Source organism: Eremomyces bilateralis (assembly GCF_010015585.1).
Source record: "Eremomyces bilateralis CBS 781.70 unplaced genomic scaffold P152scaffold_4, whole genome shotgun sequence".
Taxonomy (NCBI): domain Eukaryota; kingdom Fungi; phylum Ascomycota; class Dothideomycetes; order Eremomycetales; family Eremomycetaceae; genus Eremomyces; species Eremomyces bilateralis.
The window spans coordinates 248,998-265,179 of record NW_022985070.1 but is presented as its reverse complement, the minus strand read 5'-3'; the positions used below and the strand labels follow the sequence as shown (position 1 = coordinate 265,179).

Here is a 16,182-nt window from a genome sequence, read left to right as displayed (position 1 = left end):
GCTTTAGACATCACGAGACTCAGTAGGATCCTAATAACCGCAAATGAGACTGGAATGACAAGGAAACGACGCTTTATGCTTCTTATGAACCGGCAATGTTGGCCATGCTACACGATACATTCACATCTATCCCATAACCGACACGCCAGCCGCCTCGATCACAATTGACAAACCGCATCCAAATCCCCCGTTGAAACGAGACTTATCGTGGCTGATAGTAAAAGTCTACAACTCATCCTTCTCACGCACCCCTTTCGCCGTTCCCTGTGGCTGACAGGCCGCAGGCGTCCCAACCTCCATCCTATACACGCATTTTTCCTCCTCGGTGATCTTCCACACCTCGTCTTTCTCTGCACATGCCAGGACGACCAGTGTGCTCCGGTTCGGACCATTCCAGCAGAACTGCCCATTCTCATATCGCAACGCAATCCGCTCACCGGACCCCAGCCCCTTTCCATTGGGCGGCAGCTCCTCGTCCACCATGACGGTATCGACCCGGACAAAGTTGCCCATTCCGACGTTCGCGCCGCCTTTCTTGGGCTTTTGCGTCGTGCGGTCAAGCCAGCAGAGCTCGTAGGTGTATTCGCCGGAGTCGGTAGAGATGCATTGCCCTTTCAGGGCGCGGAAAATGTCATCGAGGCCGTACTCTTTGGCCAAGTCGTCTTGGTGGGACTTGAGTTCGTCCTGCTCCCTGCGGAGGGCGGACTTCGCGGCTTCAAGACTTTGCTTGGCTTTGGTAACGGCAGCAGATTCCGAGGCGTCACTATGTGGGTTTGCAAGGATGCCGTTTTCGATGAGGAACACCCTAAGGTCGCGAAGTTTCTGGTTGAGCCACTCGCGGAGTGGCTTAGGAAGGTACTGTTCGAAATTGTACACTGTAGTTGTCAATAAGTGTTCCCAGCGTATGAATGGTGATGACCACTTACAGACTTCGACGTCGCTCTCGTCTGCATCCTGGAATTCTTCCCAGTTAAGACCGTTCTCGGCATCTGGCTTCATGATCTGCTCCAAATCTTGTTCCAAGGCATTGTTCAGATCAGGGGCTTTTCCTTGTGCAATGTAATCCTCCCATGCTCTGACTGCTCGCTTCACGCCCTCATCGTTGAAGTTGGGATTGTATTCCTCCTTGAAGCTCGTCAACAGCTCCTCAAGTCCGGCCAAACGTCTCCTAGCATCATCTCGCTCGTTCTTGACCCTGTCCACGTTTTTTAGAAGCTCCTCGATTCTTTGCTTCGCTAGGCCACCCAAAACACTCAATTTTCCACCACCGGCAGGTCCTTTGACCAGCTTGCCTTTCTCGGCTCTTTCGACTTCTGCCACCTCCTTTTCAAGGTTGTGTACTTTGATCTCCGAACCCTGAATCTCCGTTTGTAGAGACTGGAGCCGGTCTTCCATCTCCTTTCTCAGACGCCCTGCTTCCTTCACCAACTCTGCCCTCCGCTTACTTGCCGCGCCCAAGGCCCGCTTTCGCTCCTCATCATGTTTCCGCCACTCCTTTCCAATCTCTTTACACTTGTCTTCGCATTTGATACCGCCTACCCCTTGCCATTCATCGGAGCCATTGCAGCAGAGGTCGTAATCGCAGACACCATCGTTGACGGCCGTGAACGGGACGTACCCCGGATTGTGGCCTTTGTTCTTGCAGTAGAAGCCAGGAAGGGCGAGTTTGTTATTGAGGGTATTGTCGACAGGGCTAGGTGGTGATAGGGGTGAAATATGAGCACAAGCGGAAGTACCTGGCTCGTCTGAGCCGTCTGGACAATCGCAGTAGTCGTCGTTCAAGGAGGCGATCGGAAGAATTATCGATGGATTCGAGATACAAGCGAATGTATCAGTCGTTTTGTAGAATTTGGCAACTATCCCAGAGTTCAGTCAGCTTCTTTCATCACGCCCAGTCCTCCTAAGCAGCTTCGTTAAGGGGCTACATATCACTGCAAGCAGGTAATAGATATGAGAGCTTACATTCAGGTCCAACACCTCGTGGGCGCTGGGCATCTGCACTGAAAGCAATACCGCCATAGATAATGCTCGTATACACAAGCCTTGTAAGTATTGATTCCCTCATTTTCGTCCCCAAGGAGAATTGAGGATTTGTTTCTATTTGTCTAAACTGCCACCTGGAGCTTGTAGTTTGTTGACACCGCTCACGTGACTTATGCTTCTACTGCATCTGACATTCGAAGCTATTGTTGTTAACAACAGTTATAAAGATATCCTTTGGTCTTATTGTGTCACGCAGTGTCTATTAACTTCCTTATTTTTCCTATCTACTTTAATTGCAATGGTAATTCTATCGGTGGTGCAAATGGTCCCTGAATCTATGCTTCAGATGTAACTGGCCAAGAAACCGTATATATAAAAGAGAAACAATTCCGAATTCCGAACCTCAGGATTTTGTCCACATAATCAACCAGGTTATGAAGAAGATTTCTTTTAACTTCCTCTTTCGCACACATTAGGATCGATTACGATTGTTTGGCCTCATGTGGTGAACCGTGGTTGACCATTCCTTCCAGCTAGCAAGTATTTCGGAACCCCAGAGAAGCATCAACGAGAGCCACATGGAATGGCACTGACGATCCAAGTACTTGGAAGCTGCCAATCATGGCGGTGGCCCATAATAAGCAATTATCACGTCAATGAATTAGGTCAAGTTGGAATCTCTGTGTTTGCGCTCTCTACTCTAGACATATCCATCTTTTTCCCCTACTTCATGGTTAGACGCTTTGTTCGATTCCTAGCTCATCTCTCTCAGTTGTACAGTCCTTGAGCTTCTTTGTCTGCATTTATTCGCTGTCATTACCCAACTAGTCAAGTTGTTGCCCTCGGGCATGGTCCATAAACAATAGCTAATGTCCCCGTCACAATCAGTGCCTGCTCTTATCAGGTCTGTGGATACTGGACATGGGGTCTGCGAGCATCAAATCAACACTGGACCCAGATCGAGGGGAAATCGGCATAGTGAAGGGTCGCAGTCGTCGGTTCGAAAGTTGACAAGGAGATCCAACTCCTTTCCCATCAATGATCCACCGCGATCCCCGTGGTCCTCGGACCTTGATTCTGATACGCCCTACCTTCATAATCTTCAACAGCGACATAGTGTCCATCGACAACGCAGCTCGGCGGATAATGACCACGAGCCATTCGAGTTCGGACATTTCTATCCCATCATAGCCAAGCGCCCCTGCCGAGCGAGTCGGGAAAGCGTCTCACATACCGCCTGTTGTGTCCCTGAAGAGGCTAGGCATGTGAGGTGGAGCAGTGGGAGAATGTCTCTACCTCCGCTGGAGTCATGGGCCACTAGAAACGGTCCGTTCGCGGTGACGCCTACTGTGCGCAAGTGTAGCACGATTGACACGATACGAGCAACACCTGCCGAGCCCGTTACAACACATACACATGCACGTTCGGTAGCCGTGTCTCAAAGACTCCCCGATCGGTTGCCTGCTAGCGACGAGGGTTCTCACCATGTGACATTCCAAATGTTCCGGTCTGGCACGAGTGTCTACGAGGTGATGTGGAAGGAGAATGTCTCTGAGGGCACCGACGGTTCAGGTCACTGGAGCCCTGGGATCTCCCGCGGAACGCGTTCTCCAACAAAGTCCGGTCCACCACGTATAGGCAAGGCCTCTACTAACCAGCGAAACTCACTCAGCTTGGTCGATAGTAAACTGGCAGAATGGTCTTGGAGTGGTGACGCTTCTGGTTCTCTCCGATTACGGGATCACTCCAGCGAAGGATATCCTGGAGGCGGAAGGCGATATCAAGGCTCCGGTAGTGTCTCATACGACGTCACACCTATCCTGACTGTGCCACCGAATAGCGAGCGCCACAGTCAACGATCATCAAAGCGAGCAACATCTACAGAGTCGCCCCAAACGTCCGAGTCCTCAGTCACAGACCATAAACTGAAAGGGTATCGGCACGGATCCACAGTTCCTGCATCGGACCTCCGCTCTACCTTATCCACCAATACCGGCCGCCCTCCCTATGAGCAGCATTTCACCGGCCACAAGGACAGCATATCGCTGCTACGAGCACAAGCACGCAGGTCTTCAACCCAACTATCCTACCCTTCTATTAGCTCCACCCTCATCAACGACCCCAACTCGCCACGTTCTGGTTCCAAGCTAGTCGGATCGAGACCACCCACACAGGGACTACGACGAAGCAGTGCTGACCAGTCCCTCCGTCAGCTACTCAGGGGCCTAAGACGTGCAGGTTCGAAATCAGAGCCACCCATGCTCGCACCCATCTTGGGCGCAAAGCCGGCTCCTATCACGATATCTTCGGTTCCGAGAAGTACCGGTGTGAGTAATCGGCCTGTGGGTTCAGACGGCAGCCCTCGAAAAGGGGTACATTTTAGAGAGAGTGTTCTGTAATCAGAGGCGTTGAAGGCCGAGGAAGAAGGAGACCAGCACTACTCGAAAGATGGGTATAGAGGTTCCTTTTCACCCGCTCTCAGGCGATGAATTCCTGTATGTACAAGTTCCTAATAATCTTATTGTTGGGTAATCAATAGACTCCTATGGTCGGCAGTCAGCACGGTCAAATTTTACATCCTTGGCACTCCTATTTGCAGATCATACTGGGCTTCAATAGGCGACTTCTTTGACCGGATAGAACCATTAATACCCAAATTCACGACTGGGTTCAGAAACGGACTTTACACGGACAGTCGGACTTCTGCTTATAGAATGCGACGCGCTGACATCATCCTTTGTTCGACTATTTTGTCCTAGAAGTGAGTAAGCCACCTGATGGAAAAATAGTAAGACATATATATAACTTACTATTTATTTACTACTCCGTCCCCTTGCTAGCTAGCTATAGAATGCTATTCGTGCCCTTGCCGTCCTAGGTACAAATCGAAAGGCGGCATTCACCACGATAGCTGCGGGATGGACTTATCTACAACCTAGTGTGGGATTCGCAAGGGAGAGGTTCCCAAAGCTGACTGGGTTAACAGCATTTGCAGTTTGTAGTTTGCACATGCCTGGCATTTCAATTTGCATCGAACATCACCATTGCCCCCCTGACATCCGCGACATTGACGCGAATGCAACCGATCATCCGGCAGTTTGATTGCGCCGCATCTCCGATCGCCGCAATGCCGATTCGCCGGTTCGGCGATTGAGAATCACTCGGAATCTAGATGAGTAATTTGCTGCGTCCACCCTCTCGCAATCTACGCCCCGCGGACTGCGGCATAACGATCCTCGGCTAGCTATCGCTAGATCGATTGGACGCGACGGCCAAGTGGCTTATGTGCGCAGCGCAACGTCACTCATTATTATTCATGTTCATGTCAATGTCAACGCGTTCGTAGGCTAAGCCGTAAGGATCAGTGTCTACTGGCTACTGCAGTACTGCTAGGCCCTGGGCCTGAATGCGGAGACGCCGACCTGCCGCAGGGTCGGTGTGGGGCTTGACATGGGGAGTGGGGTCGTCCTCTTGGCCCCTGACGTACTGAAAATGAACACCTTGCGTGGAATGCTTGATGACTCCTCAGGTGCCGTGTGCCTATTATTTGCTTGTTAAGACATGTATGTAGAAGCTGTATGCGTTATGGTGTAGACTCTGAGGCGATATCAATCAGCGGACAGCCCCACCCACGGGTTCCAGGCAAAGATCGTGTGGAGTGCATGCGGAATACTACATGAGTACGTACTGTCAGACGCGAATCTTGCGGCTGGCAGCCTAGCCCTAAGGGCCTAATACATGCCTTACGTGTCAGCAATTAGATAAGTGGATGGGGAATTGGGGCCGTTTCTAGAAAGAATCCCGCAGCCACGGACGAGGGTGCGGAACGAGCTTCGTGTTAGCCACCTTGACTTTGACTGAAGTTCTGACTTTTGAGACACTGCCGACTGGACAGTGGACACCCTAACTAATATCTTGTTGCTCGTGTTAAAATGGCGTGGATGACTCGCTGCTTATATTTGAACCTCTATAAAAGTAACCGACGCTCATTCTAAGGCTCCCTCACTTCTGTTCCGGTTTCCTTGTCCCCTTGCATGACACGGGAGAGTCGCCTTTTTCATCATATTCGGCAACCATCTCTTGTCCATCGTGGGTGTTAGACGCAATCTCGTGGCAAGATTTCATATCCTTCGTGCCACCTGTGGTTTTGGGCTCAGTTCCCATTCGAGTAACGGGATCCTCCTTCGACCTGCATAATACGACGATAATATCAAGATATATGCATGACGGATATAAAACTTAACTAGCGATAGCGCTGTTGTTTCAACGAATTTGATTTTTTGGACGCCTGTACCCCAGAAATTCAAAATGCATACCTCAATCTTAGGTCTCATCCTCCTCGCCGGAGTGTATACCGTATATTTCATCGTCGGTCGCATTCAGCGATACTTCCGAAGAAAAGCATTCGCCGCGGAGCATGGATGCCGCCCCCCGACATCTGTTCCGAAAGAAATTAACGATGTTCTCGGCCTGAACAGCGTGAGAAAGAACATGGCCGCCGCGAAGAACAAGAAGTTCTTGGAATCCGGCAAAGAACGATTCGACAAATATGGCCATACGTATTGGATAAACGTCTTGGGCAGGAAGATGATCATGACGCGAGAGAAAGAGAACGTCAAAGCCATCCTTCACGATCAATTCGGTGACTTCGAACTCAACCGCCTGCACACCCTGGGTCCGCTCTTCGGGATCGGCATCTTCACGACGGACGGCCCGGCGTGGAAGCATTCTCGCGCCATGATCAAGCCCAACTTCGATCGCAAGCAGGTCGCCAACCTCGACATGTTCGAGCGACACATACAGGAGCTATTCCACTGTATCCCTCGCGATGGATCGACCGTCGATCTCCAGGAGCTGTTCTTCCGACTGACCATTGATTCGGCGACGGAGTTCTTGTTTGGCGAATCGGTCAATAGCTTGTCAAGTGATGACACGACTGGACTGTCCGAGGAAGTTCAGTTTACCAAAGCGTTTAACCAAGCCTTGGAGTTAACCGTGATGAATCTCCGGTTAGGCCCTCTAAGCCGATTTTGGTACAACCCGAAGGAGGCCGAGTGCAAGAAAGTCTGCTGGGATTTCCTCGACAAATATGTCGACAAGGCGCTCAAATATCGGCAATCCGTCGACCTGGAGAAGGCCACCAGCAAGAAGGGGAGTTATGTCTTCCTGCACGAACTGGCCAAGTCGACCAGCGACAGCAAGCGCCTTCGAGATGAGTTGTTCAACGTTTTGCTCGCCGGTCGCGACACCACCGCCTCCCTCCTCAGCAATCTGTTTTTCCACCTGGCCAAGCAACCCGCGATCTGGGCGAAAATCGTCGAGGAAGCGCAAACGACGCTCAGGGGGGACCTGCCCACTTACGAACAGCTGAAGGAAATGAAGTACCTCCAATACTGTCTCTCGGAATGTACGTACCTGCTCTCCATCATCCTATTCGCATGCTGATTCAACTAGCCCTCCGCCTGAACCCCGTCGTACCCGGCAACGCTCGCACGGCCACTCGCGACACCTGGATTCCCCGCGGCGGCGGTGAAGACGGGCTATCACCCCTTTTCGTCCCCAAAGGTACGGCCGTCAACTACTCTCCCTTCTCCATGCACCGACGCAAGGACTATTTCGGGGAGGACGCCGACGAGTTCGTTCCGGAGCGCTGGGAGTCATTGCGCCAGAACTGGCAGTATCTTCCGTTCAACGGCGGCCCACGGATCTGCGTCGGTCAGCAGTATGCGTTGACGGAAGCGGGGTACGTGGTGACGCGGTTCGCGCAGGAGTTTGCGACGTGGAAGATGGAGAGTCGGGACCCGGAGGAGTGGATTGAGGGGTTGACGTTGACATGCTGTTCGGGCAATGGTACGAAAGTTGGTTTCGTGCCGAAGGCATGAGCTTGGGCGGAATTGGACTTGAATCTTATGCTTCCCTTGATATGGGTTTGAGGGTGGTTGTTTGCCTTTTGGATGTCCTCCCATCTTAGTCATGATCAGGAGTCTTGTTGGTTGGCGGAGTCTGGATTGACATGATGGGACGTTTGGAGAACGAATTTTTGGGTTGACAAGTCTCATCTTATCAGACTTATGTACTGTATTGGAGATTCTCCCCACCCGATATTTCTTGAAAGTTAGGATGAATGGAATGGTAATTTGAGCTATGAGTCTGATACTAGGAACGTTCGGGGGGTGAACTGATCGTCAACTGATCGTCCTGGGGACGGCAGCCGACCAACCATGAAAGCTACAAATTAGTGTACGAATCGTTGGATACTATGCATGAACGAATTAGTATTTCTCTCACATCTTGAAAGTCGCTGTGCGATATGAAGTAAGCTATATGTGTGAAGCATGACTGGACAAAGTGAAGTTGTTGACCTCTGGTGGTGGGGCGGCTGAATGACGTTGGTTCACCATTCGTTGGTCATCCACCACATCCACAGCCATCTCTCATCAACTCATACACAGACCATTGTTCCCTCGAGCAACCCTGAGATCTTCATTTAACACTGTGACGGTTCATTTGAATACATCAGTCCTTTCCCCGAGTCCTAAATATCTATTGCTCCTCTCGATATCGCCATGTCCGGCTTAGAAAAGGCCCTCTTCAACCTCAAGGTCAGGCACCCGCCCTCCCGGTCTACGATCCTCCACCGCTAACCGTCCGCCAGTTCACCGCGAAACAACTCAACCGACAAGCTGCCAAAGCCGGTAAAGATGAGCAGACTGAGAAAGGGAAGTTAAAGAAGGTATGATCCCCTCTCTCCGCTTACACTACCACCATCGACGCAGCCCGGCTAACTCGTTCCCTCCTCCCGCCTAGGCGATCCAACAAGGCCACCAAGACATCGCCAAAATCTATGCGCAGAACGCCATCCGCAAACAGAACGAAAAGCTCAACCTCCTCAAGCTCGGCTCCCGCATCGACGCCGTGAGTAGCCGCGTGCAGACCGCCGTGACGATGCGCTCGGTATCGCAGAGCATGGGGAACGTGGTGCGTGGGATGGACCAGGCGATGAAGTCGATGGACCTCGAGCGGGTAGGTGTTTTCTTTATCGCCATCCACAGCACCAGCCAACTGTCCCCCCATTATATTCTCCCCACACGATCGACTAACCCCCTCCCCTGCAGATCTCCGCCATCATGGACAAGTTCGAAACGCAATTCGAAGACCTCGACGTCGCGACCGGGTACTACGAGAACGCGACTAGCTCGGCCACCGCGGTCGCGACGCCGCAGGAGGACGTGGACCGGCTGATGAGCCAGGTGGCGGACGAGGCGGGCGTAGAGTTCCACCAGGATCTGGAGGCGGCGGCGCCGGTGAAAACGAAGTTAGGGCCGACGGAGCAGGAGGAGGAGGGGCTGGGGGATCGGCTGAGGGCGTTGAGGAGCGCGTGAGCGGGGGGGGTGGAGGTGTTAAGGCGTTGCTTACGATGTCATGCGGGTTTGGTACTGGGTGGGAACGGGTTTCTGAACGACTATTTGATATCTATAGATGCGTTTTCCCTACGATCATAAACACGGAATCAACCTCCAACAATCATTTTATATCCTCCGGCTTCGTATCAGGCTTCCTATTCCGATTCCGTATCTCCTCTAACTCCTCCCCCCCAAACCCCCCCTTCCCCAAAATCACCATAATCACCTCCGACTTCCCCTCTACATACTCATCTAGATCTTGTGTCCGCCCCGCCAGCGCCATCTTCACCCTCGCATACTCCTTCCTCAATCCCCAATCATTCCTCAATACATCCCGCACCGCCAGATGGTTCCGAACTGCCTGACACCCCTCCACTACCACGTACAGATTCCTCGCCGGCACCTCAGGCGCCCGCCGCAGCGCCCACCGATCCGGGACGCCCCACTCCCCCATGTTCGTGTACCCAAGCCGCGCTTCGAGGGCGGCGATGGCGGCAGCGACATGTGGTCGCGCGACGATCACGTCGATGTCGAGGATGGGTTTGGCGGCGAGGCCGGGGACGGAGGTGCTGCCGACGTGTTCGATGGAGAGGAAGGGAACGAGGAAGAGGGCGGTGGTGAGTTCAGTGCGGAGAGCTTGGAAGGAGATGGGCCATTGGGGGTCGTAGGGCTCGACGATGATAGGCATTGTGAGGGACTTTGGTAATGAATAGGGTGTTTTGTGGGGGGAGACGGTTGGGAGGGTTAGGGGAGGGCTAAAAGGACAGCGATACTAATGTAGACGCAGGGTAGGGTGCGGGTAGGGACGAAGAAGGGATTACTACATGCAGATAGCGAATGCGTGCGGTGACTCCATAGGCATCACGGTCAATAGCTCAGGAACTGAATGCAATGCAACAATAGGTATAGCCGGTCATGGCCACTGATGTACGTTCGAGTATGGCTTGGCCATGGCATATTGCACGGAAAACGCAATGTGGACCATCCAAAGACAAATATGTTAATACTCTTCACCAGTCCATATTCCCCATTCTCCAACATGAGATCTAGATGAGATATCAGGAACCAGGTCAATGGCTTTTATGGCGAGGGACGTGGGAGGGTCAGACAAACCAGCCTCTCTACACCGACAAGGGCAGACAGTACTTGAGAGAACCCCCTCAGTCCTTTGTGGCACCGTAGTGGATGGAAACCCTGGGTTGAATTGTTGAATGATGCACCATGTTAGACTTGCTGGTTGGAACTTGGAACTTGGTATGACTCCCGTCGTATAATCGTATTGATGGGGGCGATGACGAAATTGATGATTGAAGACTTGAAGTACTGTAACACCTCAGCCACCATTTCCCTTGTTCACCCTGTGATCCTATAAGTCACAACACATCAAGCAGCGAGTTCCATGTCACTGACTTACATAGCATTTAAATGTTGAATGCGATCAGATTCCTTAGAGATAGATGTTACTTAGGACGATCTTCATCTGGTCAGGCGTTTTCTACAATCATTGAATCGATCCTCATTGCGGTCCCTTTAGGTTTGATATGCGTAAGTGTACCACTGTGCCTCAATGGTCAAGCTCCACCAGTTATTTCCCTTGTCAATCTGGCCGTGGCTCTGGCAATCTGTTATCAGCCTGGGCCCTGCTAGTGTAGGGTTGGCTCGGACTGCAGGTGGCGGCTTATTAGTTATTACTACCATAAACCCCAGCTTGTCCGACTCTCCCCCAGACTCGTCTTGCATACTTGGCGATTTCTTATTTCCCTTTATTCCTTCTTCATTCCACTTCCATCAGGCTGCTGTTCCACTTCAAATCTATGGGAAACCTCTCTGACTACTCGAGCGTGATAGACCGTATCCGTTCCTGGACGCGTACGAATGCTCCCGACGAACCGCGATCCGCCCGAGACCCCGAGCTCCCGCTGCACCGCCGGGACCATCTCCAGCGCACACGCTCATACACTCCCGCCGGCGGCATCATAAAAGAACGGCTAGGCAATGGCAGCCCTGTCGCGTCGCCCCTCGCTCGATCGAGGAGCAACCTCAGCCAGAACGTCTCGAATCCCACCGCGGACAACGATGCATCGGCGACGTCGCCTCCCAATCATACCGAACCTGATGGAGCGACATCTGCCGCCCTAGACAACGAGAAGACCGGGCCGGAAAAGCCCGGTATGAGTCTTCTCCGCGTCAGAAATGGTTCTGTCCGCTTCGTCCAGCATACGAAGAAAGTCTTGACTCATAGCTGGGTCAATGTGCTCCTCATTTTCGTGCCGATTGGCATCGCGATGAACTTTGCCACCGATAACCCGGAGCTCATCTTCGCCATGAACGCCGTGGCTATCGTGCCCTTGGCGGGAATGCTTGGTCATGCGACCGAGAATGTGGCTAGCGAATTGGGGGACACCGTCGGTGCATTGCTGAATGTTACTTTTGGCAATGCGGTGGAATTGATTATATTGTAAGCTTGGGAATTGGATGGGCGAAGTACTCTGCTAACAATATCTAGCATGTATGTCCAGCACCAATTACCAGCCAACCGACATGCTTTATTTCTACATCTAGAATTGGCGTGGTCTGGTCCTGTTTGCATCTCTTCAATTTATGAACCATGGTTGCTGACTTAGTCTTCCTTCCCCCCTATAGCATCGCTCTCGTGAAAGTAAGTCAAAATAATGGCTCAGGAACAATATCGAATTCTAATGATTCCTGTAGAATGAAATTCGCATTGTGCAAGCCTCCCTCATCGGATCCATCCTGGCCAATTTGCTTTTGATTCTTGGAATGGCCTTCGTCGTTGGAGGTCTTCGCTATCGGGAACAGGTTAGATTGAAATGTTCTTCTGACGAAAAAGGTGCTAACTATGACAGATCTACAACAGTACGGTCACGCAGATGAGCGCCTGCATGCTCAGTTTGAGTGTTCTGAGCTTGGTGTTGCCTGTAGGTCTCCTTTGAACCGGCGTATATTACAGTGGTCAGGCTGCTTGCTAACGCGAGTTGTAGACTGCCTTCCACGCCTCTTTCTCTGACTCTAATCTTGCCGATCAATCCACCTTGAAGATCAGTCGAGGTACCAGTGTAGTACGTGATAACCGATCATCTCCTCCTACCATTCTGACACGTATTAGATCCTCTTGATCGTTTATGTGCTTTATCTACTGTTCCAATTGAAGTCCCATGCATATCTGTACGAGAGTACACCGCAACATATTATCGATGAGGAATCCCACCCTGGATTACTCGCGGATGTCCTTGGCGGCTCATCCAGTTCGTCAAGCTCCGACGACAGCTCAAGTTCAAGCGACAGCGATTCTTCATCCGGATCGCATACGACAGCGAAGAGAATCCGAAAGGCCTTCCGTCATCGCAGGCGACGAAAGTCGAGCGTCAGCTCCAAAGATACACAGACTCCACCTTCCGATCTTACTACGTCTGCGGATCATGCCACTCATGATGCGAACGGAGCTGTATCAACTATGCCTGGAAGCGCTACCCATCGCAATCACAACCTTGGAGCCATCATCAGTGGGGACGAGGCAGACATAGACGGTGATGAACACATTCATGGGCCGGCTGGAGTGAGAGACTTCGGAGTCGACCAGGACACTGCAGCCAGTCGATCTCTCGAACAGAAACGTAGGGGAAAGAAACAGAAACGAAAGTATAAACAGCGTCATCACCGCAAGCCCGAGCCCGAGCACAATGATGCCCCCACCGATATTAAGGACCCGACTTCCCTACTCGATCCCGTAGATCCCGCCACTGCGACGCCCAAAGTGGGATTTTCCGAAGACATCCAATACAACGAGTCTCCCAACGCCCGAAATCCATTCAACATGCGCCGCCCCCTCTCCCGCCCCGGATTCTCCCGCGCAAACCTCCCCACACTTCTCTCCCAGACCGTCTTCTCCAGCACCGCCACGCCCGCCCCCGCCGGCGCCAACGCCCCCACCCGCGCGACCCCCGGCCTCCGCCGCACCTCCTCCCTCCCCGACCGCCTCAACCGCCCCGCAACCTCCAGCCCCGCGCCCATCAACCCGCGCATCGCCGCCCCGGTCTTCGCGCCCCATCCCCGCCCGATCAACACCGGCGCCGACGGCCCGATTAGCAGCGACGAGCCCGCCGAGCACGTGCGGGCCATGTCGCGCACCACCGCAGTGATCACGCTGCTCATCTCGACCGGCCTGGTCGCACTGTGCGCGGAGTTCCTCGTCGACGCGATCCCCGCGATGACGGAGCAGTCGACGGTCAGCCAGGCGTTCATCGGGCTAATCATCCTCCCCGTAGTTGGCAACGCGGCGGAGCACGTGACGGCGGTGATGGTGGCGAGCAAGAACAAGATGGACCTGGCGATCGGGGTGGCGGTGGGCAGCTCGATTCAGATCGCGCTGTTTGTGACGCCGCTGGTGGTGATCCTCGGGTGGATTCTGGGGAAGGAGATGACGTTGTATTTCAACCTGTTTGAGACGGCGTCGTTGATCGTGACGGCGTTCGTGACGAACTTTTTGATTCTGGATGGAAGGAGTAATTATTTGGAGGGGGCGTTGTTGGTATCGTCGTATATTATCATTGCGTAAGTGGAACTTTTGATGGGTTGATGGGTATGGGCTAACATTTCGATGTAGGGTTTGCGCGTTCTTTTATCCAGATGGAAGTGCGCAGAATGCAAGTGGTACACTGAGTGGGATACATTAGCTTTGCCAGTGGTGTTTCCGAGCAGAGGTGAAGGAGGGACTGTCTACAATTATCGTGAATAGCGGAGTAGTCTGAGAGGCGGATATCATGTCGAATGGTCGACGATGTATACACAAAAGTATATATAACCATCCCATAAAGATAATATGCATGGCATTCGTTCCAACGAGCATCATTAATTTAGCAACCATGACGTCCTGATCATCTCCCCCTGCGGATCCGATCTGATGCTCTAGCTGCTTTTTTGTTTTTATGCCAAGTCACCCTCCCTCTTCATAAGTCATACTGCACTGTAACGCCTCTATTAATCCTCCCTCTCCCGGAAACACAAATACTTTTCCCGAACCATCTCATTTCGCATAACCCCCACCCACTCTTTCCCCTCCTCAACTCCCATTCACCTGCGCCCTCTTCCTCCGCTCCCTTACCGCTGCCGCCAGATCCTTCAACACGTCCACTGTCGTCGCCCAATCGATGCACGCGTCCGTGATGCTGACGCCCTTCTTCAGCCCCGCGGGGCCCTCGGCGGGCACTTTCTGATTGCCGGCATTGATGTTGGATTCGAGCATGACGCCAACGATGGCGGTCTCGCCGGCGCGGAGTTGCTCGGCGATGGTGTGCGCGACTTTGGGTTGGTTGTTGTGGTCTTTTAAGGAGTTTCCTGGGGTTGTGTTAGCTCTCACTATTTTTCTCTCTACACCGCCCTATTCCAAATCCGGGATCTAGATAGGAGTAACGTACCATGCGAACAGTCGACCATCATCACCTCCGGCAACCCCTTCTTCCGCAACGCTTCCCTGACCTTCTTCACGTTCGCCGCATCGTAGTTCGTCCCCCCCGTCCCGCCCCGCAAGATCACGAAACAGTGCTCGTTCCCCGACGTCCGCGTGATGGCTGCCAACCCCTGCTTCGTGACGCCCATGAAATGATGTCTTGCCTTCGCCGCGCCGATCGCGTCGATCGCCACCGTCAACCCGCCGTCAGTGCCGTTCTTGAAGCCCATAGGGAACGACAAGCCCGAGGCGAGTTCGCGGTGCAGCTGCGACTCGGTGGTGCGGGCACCGATGGCGCCGAGCGAGATGAGGTCGGCTAGGAACTGGGGGGAGATGGTGTCGAGCATCTCGGAGGCGATGGGCATGCCGGTGGCAGTGAGGTCGACGAAGAGCTGGCGGGAGACGCGGAGGCCCTTGTTGATTTTGAAGGACTCGTCGATGTCCGGGTCATTGATGAGGCCTTTCCAGCCGACGGTGGTGCGGGGTTTCTCGAGGTAGGCGCGCATGATGATGACGAGGTCTTGGGAGAGGTCGTCGGCGAGGGATTTGAGCTGGCGGCAGTATTCGAGGGCGGTGGTGGGGTCGTGGATGGAGCAGGGGCCGACCATGACGAGGAGGCGGTCGGATTGCTGGGTGATGATGGAGATAGCGTCGCGGCGGCCTTTGAGGACGGTGGTGACGTTTTGGGGGGTGGCGGGGATTTCGGTGCCGAGGAGAGCGGGAGGGATGAGAGGGTCGTAGCCGATGACTGGGAGGATTAGTTGAGTTCAAAAGAATAAGGTTAAGAATCGTTTATACCGCGAACGTCATCACTGACGATTTGTCCTTGCTCAATGGCGGGGGTGATATCAGCCATGATGGTGAGTGCGTTGCGCGTGGGGATTAGAGAAACGAGACTAGAAATTGATGAATTCGGGAGGAGTCGAAGGGAATGTTAGGATAGAGATGTGGACTGAAGAAAGGAAAAGACGAAAGCTGAAAGAATTTGAAGAAAGCTGTAATGCTGGCGGTGAGTCAAAAGAATTCTGGAGCAGACGGAGCAAGTGAACCAGACGATCAATTCGTGGCGTAACTACGCGCCCGACAAACTGTGAATCTATGTCTGCTGGCTGCATTGACCAGGATATTGACCAGGACATCGGATAGATTGGAAAGGATGCATTGTAATTGGCTTTGGCGTCTCCCTTCTTCCTCCGAGAATCGGTCCTTAGATCAATTCAAGCTTCGTTCAATATCGCATAGGAGTCACGAGCTGTACTGGGTTTTGGTGGCGCAGGACAGCATCAAGCGAAGCATCGGATGGCCATGCCATGTTACCGCTCTCGACTC

At 52.8% G+C, this 16,182-nt stretch overlaps 7 protein-coding genes across 7 annotated transcripts; 4 read left to right on the top strand and 3 right to left on the bottom strand.

Moving 5' to 3' along the window:
- Positions 1-59: 59 nt before the first annotated feature.
- Positions 60-2,088, bottom strand: P152DRAFT_430755 (uncharacterized protein). Its single transcript, XM_033677402.1, has 3 exons — positions 1,963-2,088; positions 927-1,856; positions 60-875 (listed from the first exon to the last, which is right to left on the bottom strand). The coding sequence occupies exons 1-3, from the start codon at positions 2,063-2,065 to the stop codon at positions 226-228; spliced, it is 1,683 nt and encodes a 560-aa protein (XP_033536415.1). The 5' UTR covers positions 2,066-2,088; the 3' UTR covers positions 60-225.
- Positions 2,089-2,852: 764 nt separating this feature from the next.
- P152DRAFT_512140 (uncharacterized protein) lies at positions 2,853-4,394 on the top strand (the record flags this gene model as incomplete). The annotated part of the gene is made up of 1 exon (XM_033682738.1): positions 2,853-4,394. One exon carries the CDS (start codon positions 2,853-2,855, stop codon positions 4,380-4,382), a length of 1,530 nt encoding a protein of 509 aa, XP_033536414.1. The 3' UTR covers positions 4,383-4,394.
- Positions 4,395-5,977: 1,583 nt separating this feature from the next.
- On the top strand, positions 5,978-8,207 carry P152DRAFT_232807 (putative cytochrome P450 alkane hydroxylase). The gene is made up of 2 exons (XM_033674566.1): positions 5,978-7,390; positions 7,438-8,207. The coding sequence occupies exons 1-2, from the start codon at positions 6,292-6,294 to the stop codon at positions 7,863-7,865; spliced, it is 1,527 nt and encodes a 508-aa protein (XP_033536413.1). The 5' UTR covers positions 5,978-6,291; the 3' UTR covers positions 7,866-8,207.
- On the top strand, positions 8,208-9,436 carry P152DRAFT_232808 (uncharacterized protein). Its single transcript, XM_033674567.1, has 4 exons — positions 8,208-8,585; positions 8,639-8,716; positions 8,791-9,006; positions 9,099-9,436. Exons 1-4 carry the CDS (start codon positions 8,550-8,552, stop codon positions 9,363-9,365), a joined length of 597 nt encoding a protein of 198 aa, XP_033536412.1. The 5' UTR covers positions 8,208-8,549; the 3' UTR covers positions 9,366-9,436.
- Positions 9,283-10,385, bottom strand: P152DRAFT_233047 (UPF0157-domain-containing protein). The gene has a single exon (XM_033674570.1). It carries the CDS (start codon positions 10,072-10,074, stop codon positions 9,508-9,510), a length of 567 nt encoding a protein of 188 aa, XP_033536411.1. The 5' UTR covers positions 10,075-10,385; the 3' UTR covers positions 9,283-9,507.
- A 1,172-nt stretch (positions 10,386-11,557) lies between these two features.
- Positions 11,558-14,080, top strand: P152DRAFT_391614 (uncharacterized protein; the record flags this gene model as incomplete). Its single annotated transcript, XM_033676104.1, has 8 exons — positions 11,558-11,844; positions 11,893-11,963; positions 12,011-12,045; positions 12,099-12,206; positions 12,254-12,325; positions 12,389-12,466; positions 12,514-13,958; positions 14,011-14,080. 8 exons carry the CDS (start codon positions 11,558-11,560, stop codon positions 14,078-14,080), a joined length of 2,166 nt encoding a protein of 721 aa, XP_033536410.1.
- A 259-nt stretch (positions 14,081-14,339) lies between these two features.
- P152DRAFT_232930 (3-deoxy-7-phosphoheptulonate synthase) lies at positions 14,340-16,181 on the bottom strand. Its single transcript, XM_033674569.1, has 3 exons — positions 15,652-16,181; positions 14,822-15,601; positions 14,340-14,741 (listed from the first exon to the last, which is right to left on the bottom strand). The coding sequence occupies exons 1-3, from the start codon at positions 15,707-15,709 to the stop codon at positions 14,467-14,469; spliced, it is 1,113 nt and encodes a 370-aa protein (XP_033536409.1). The 5' UTR covers positions 15,710-16,181; the 3' UTR covers positions 14,340-14,466.
- Position 16,182: the final 1 nt, after the last annotated feature.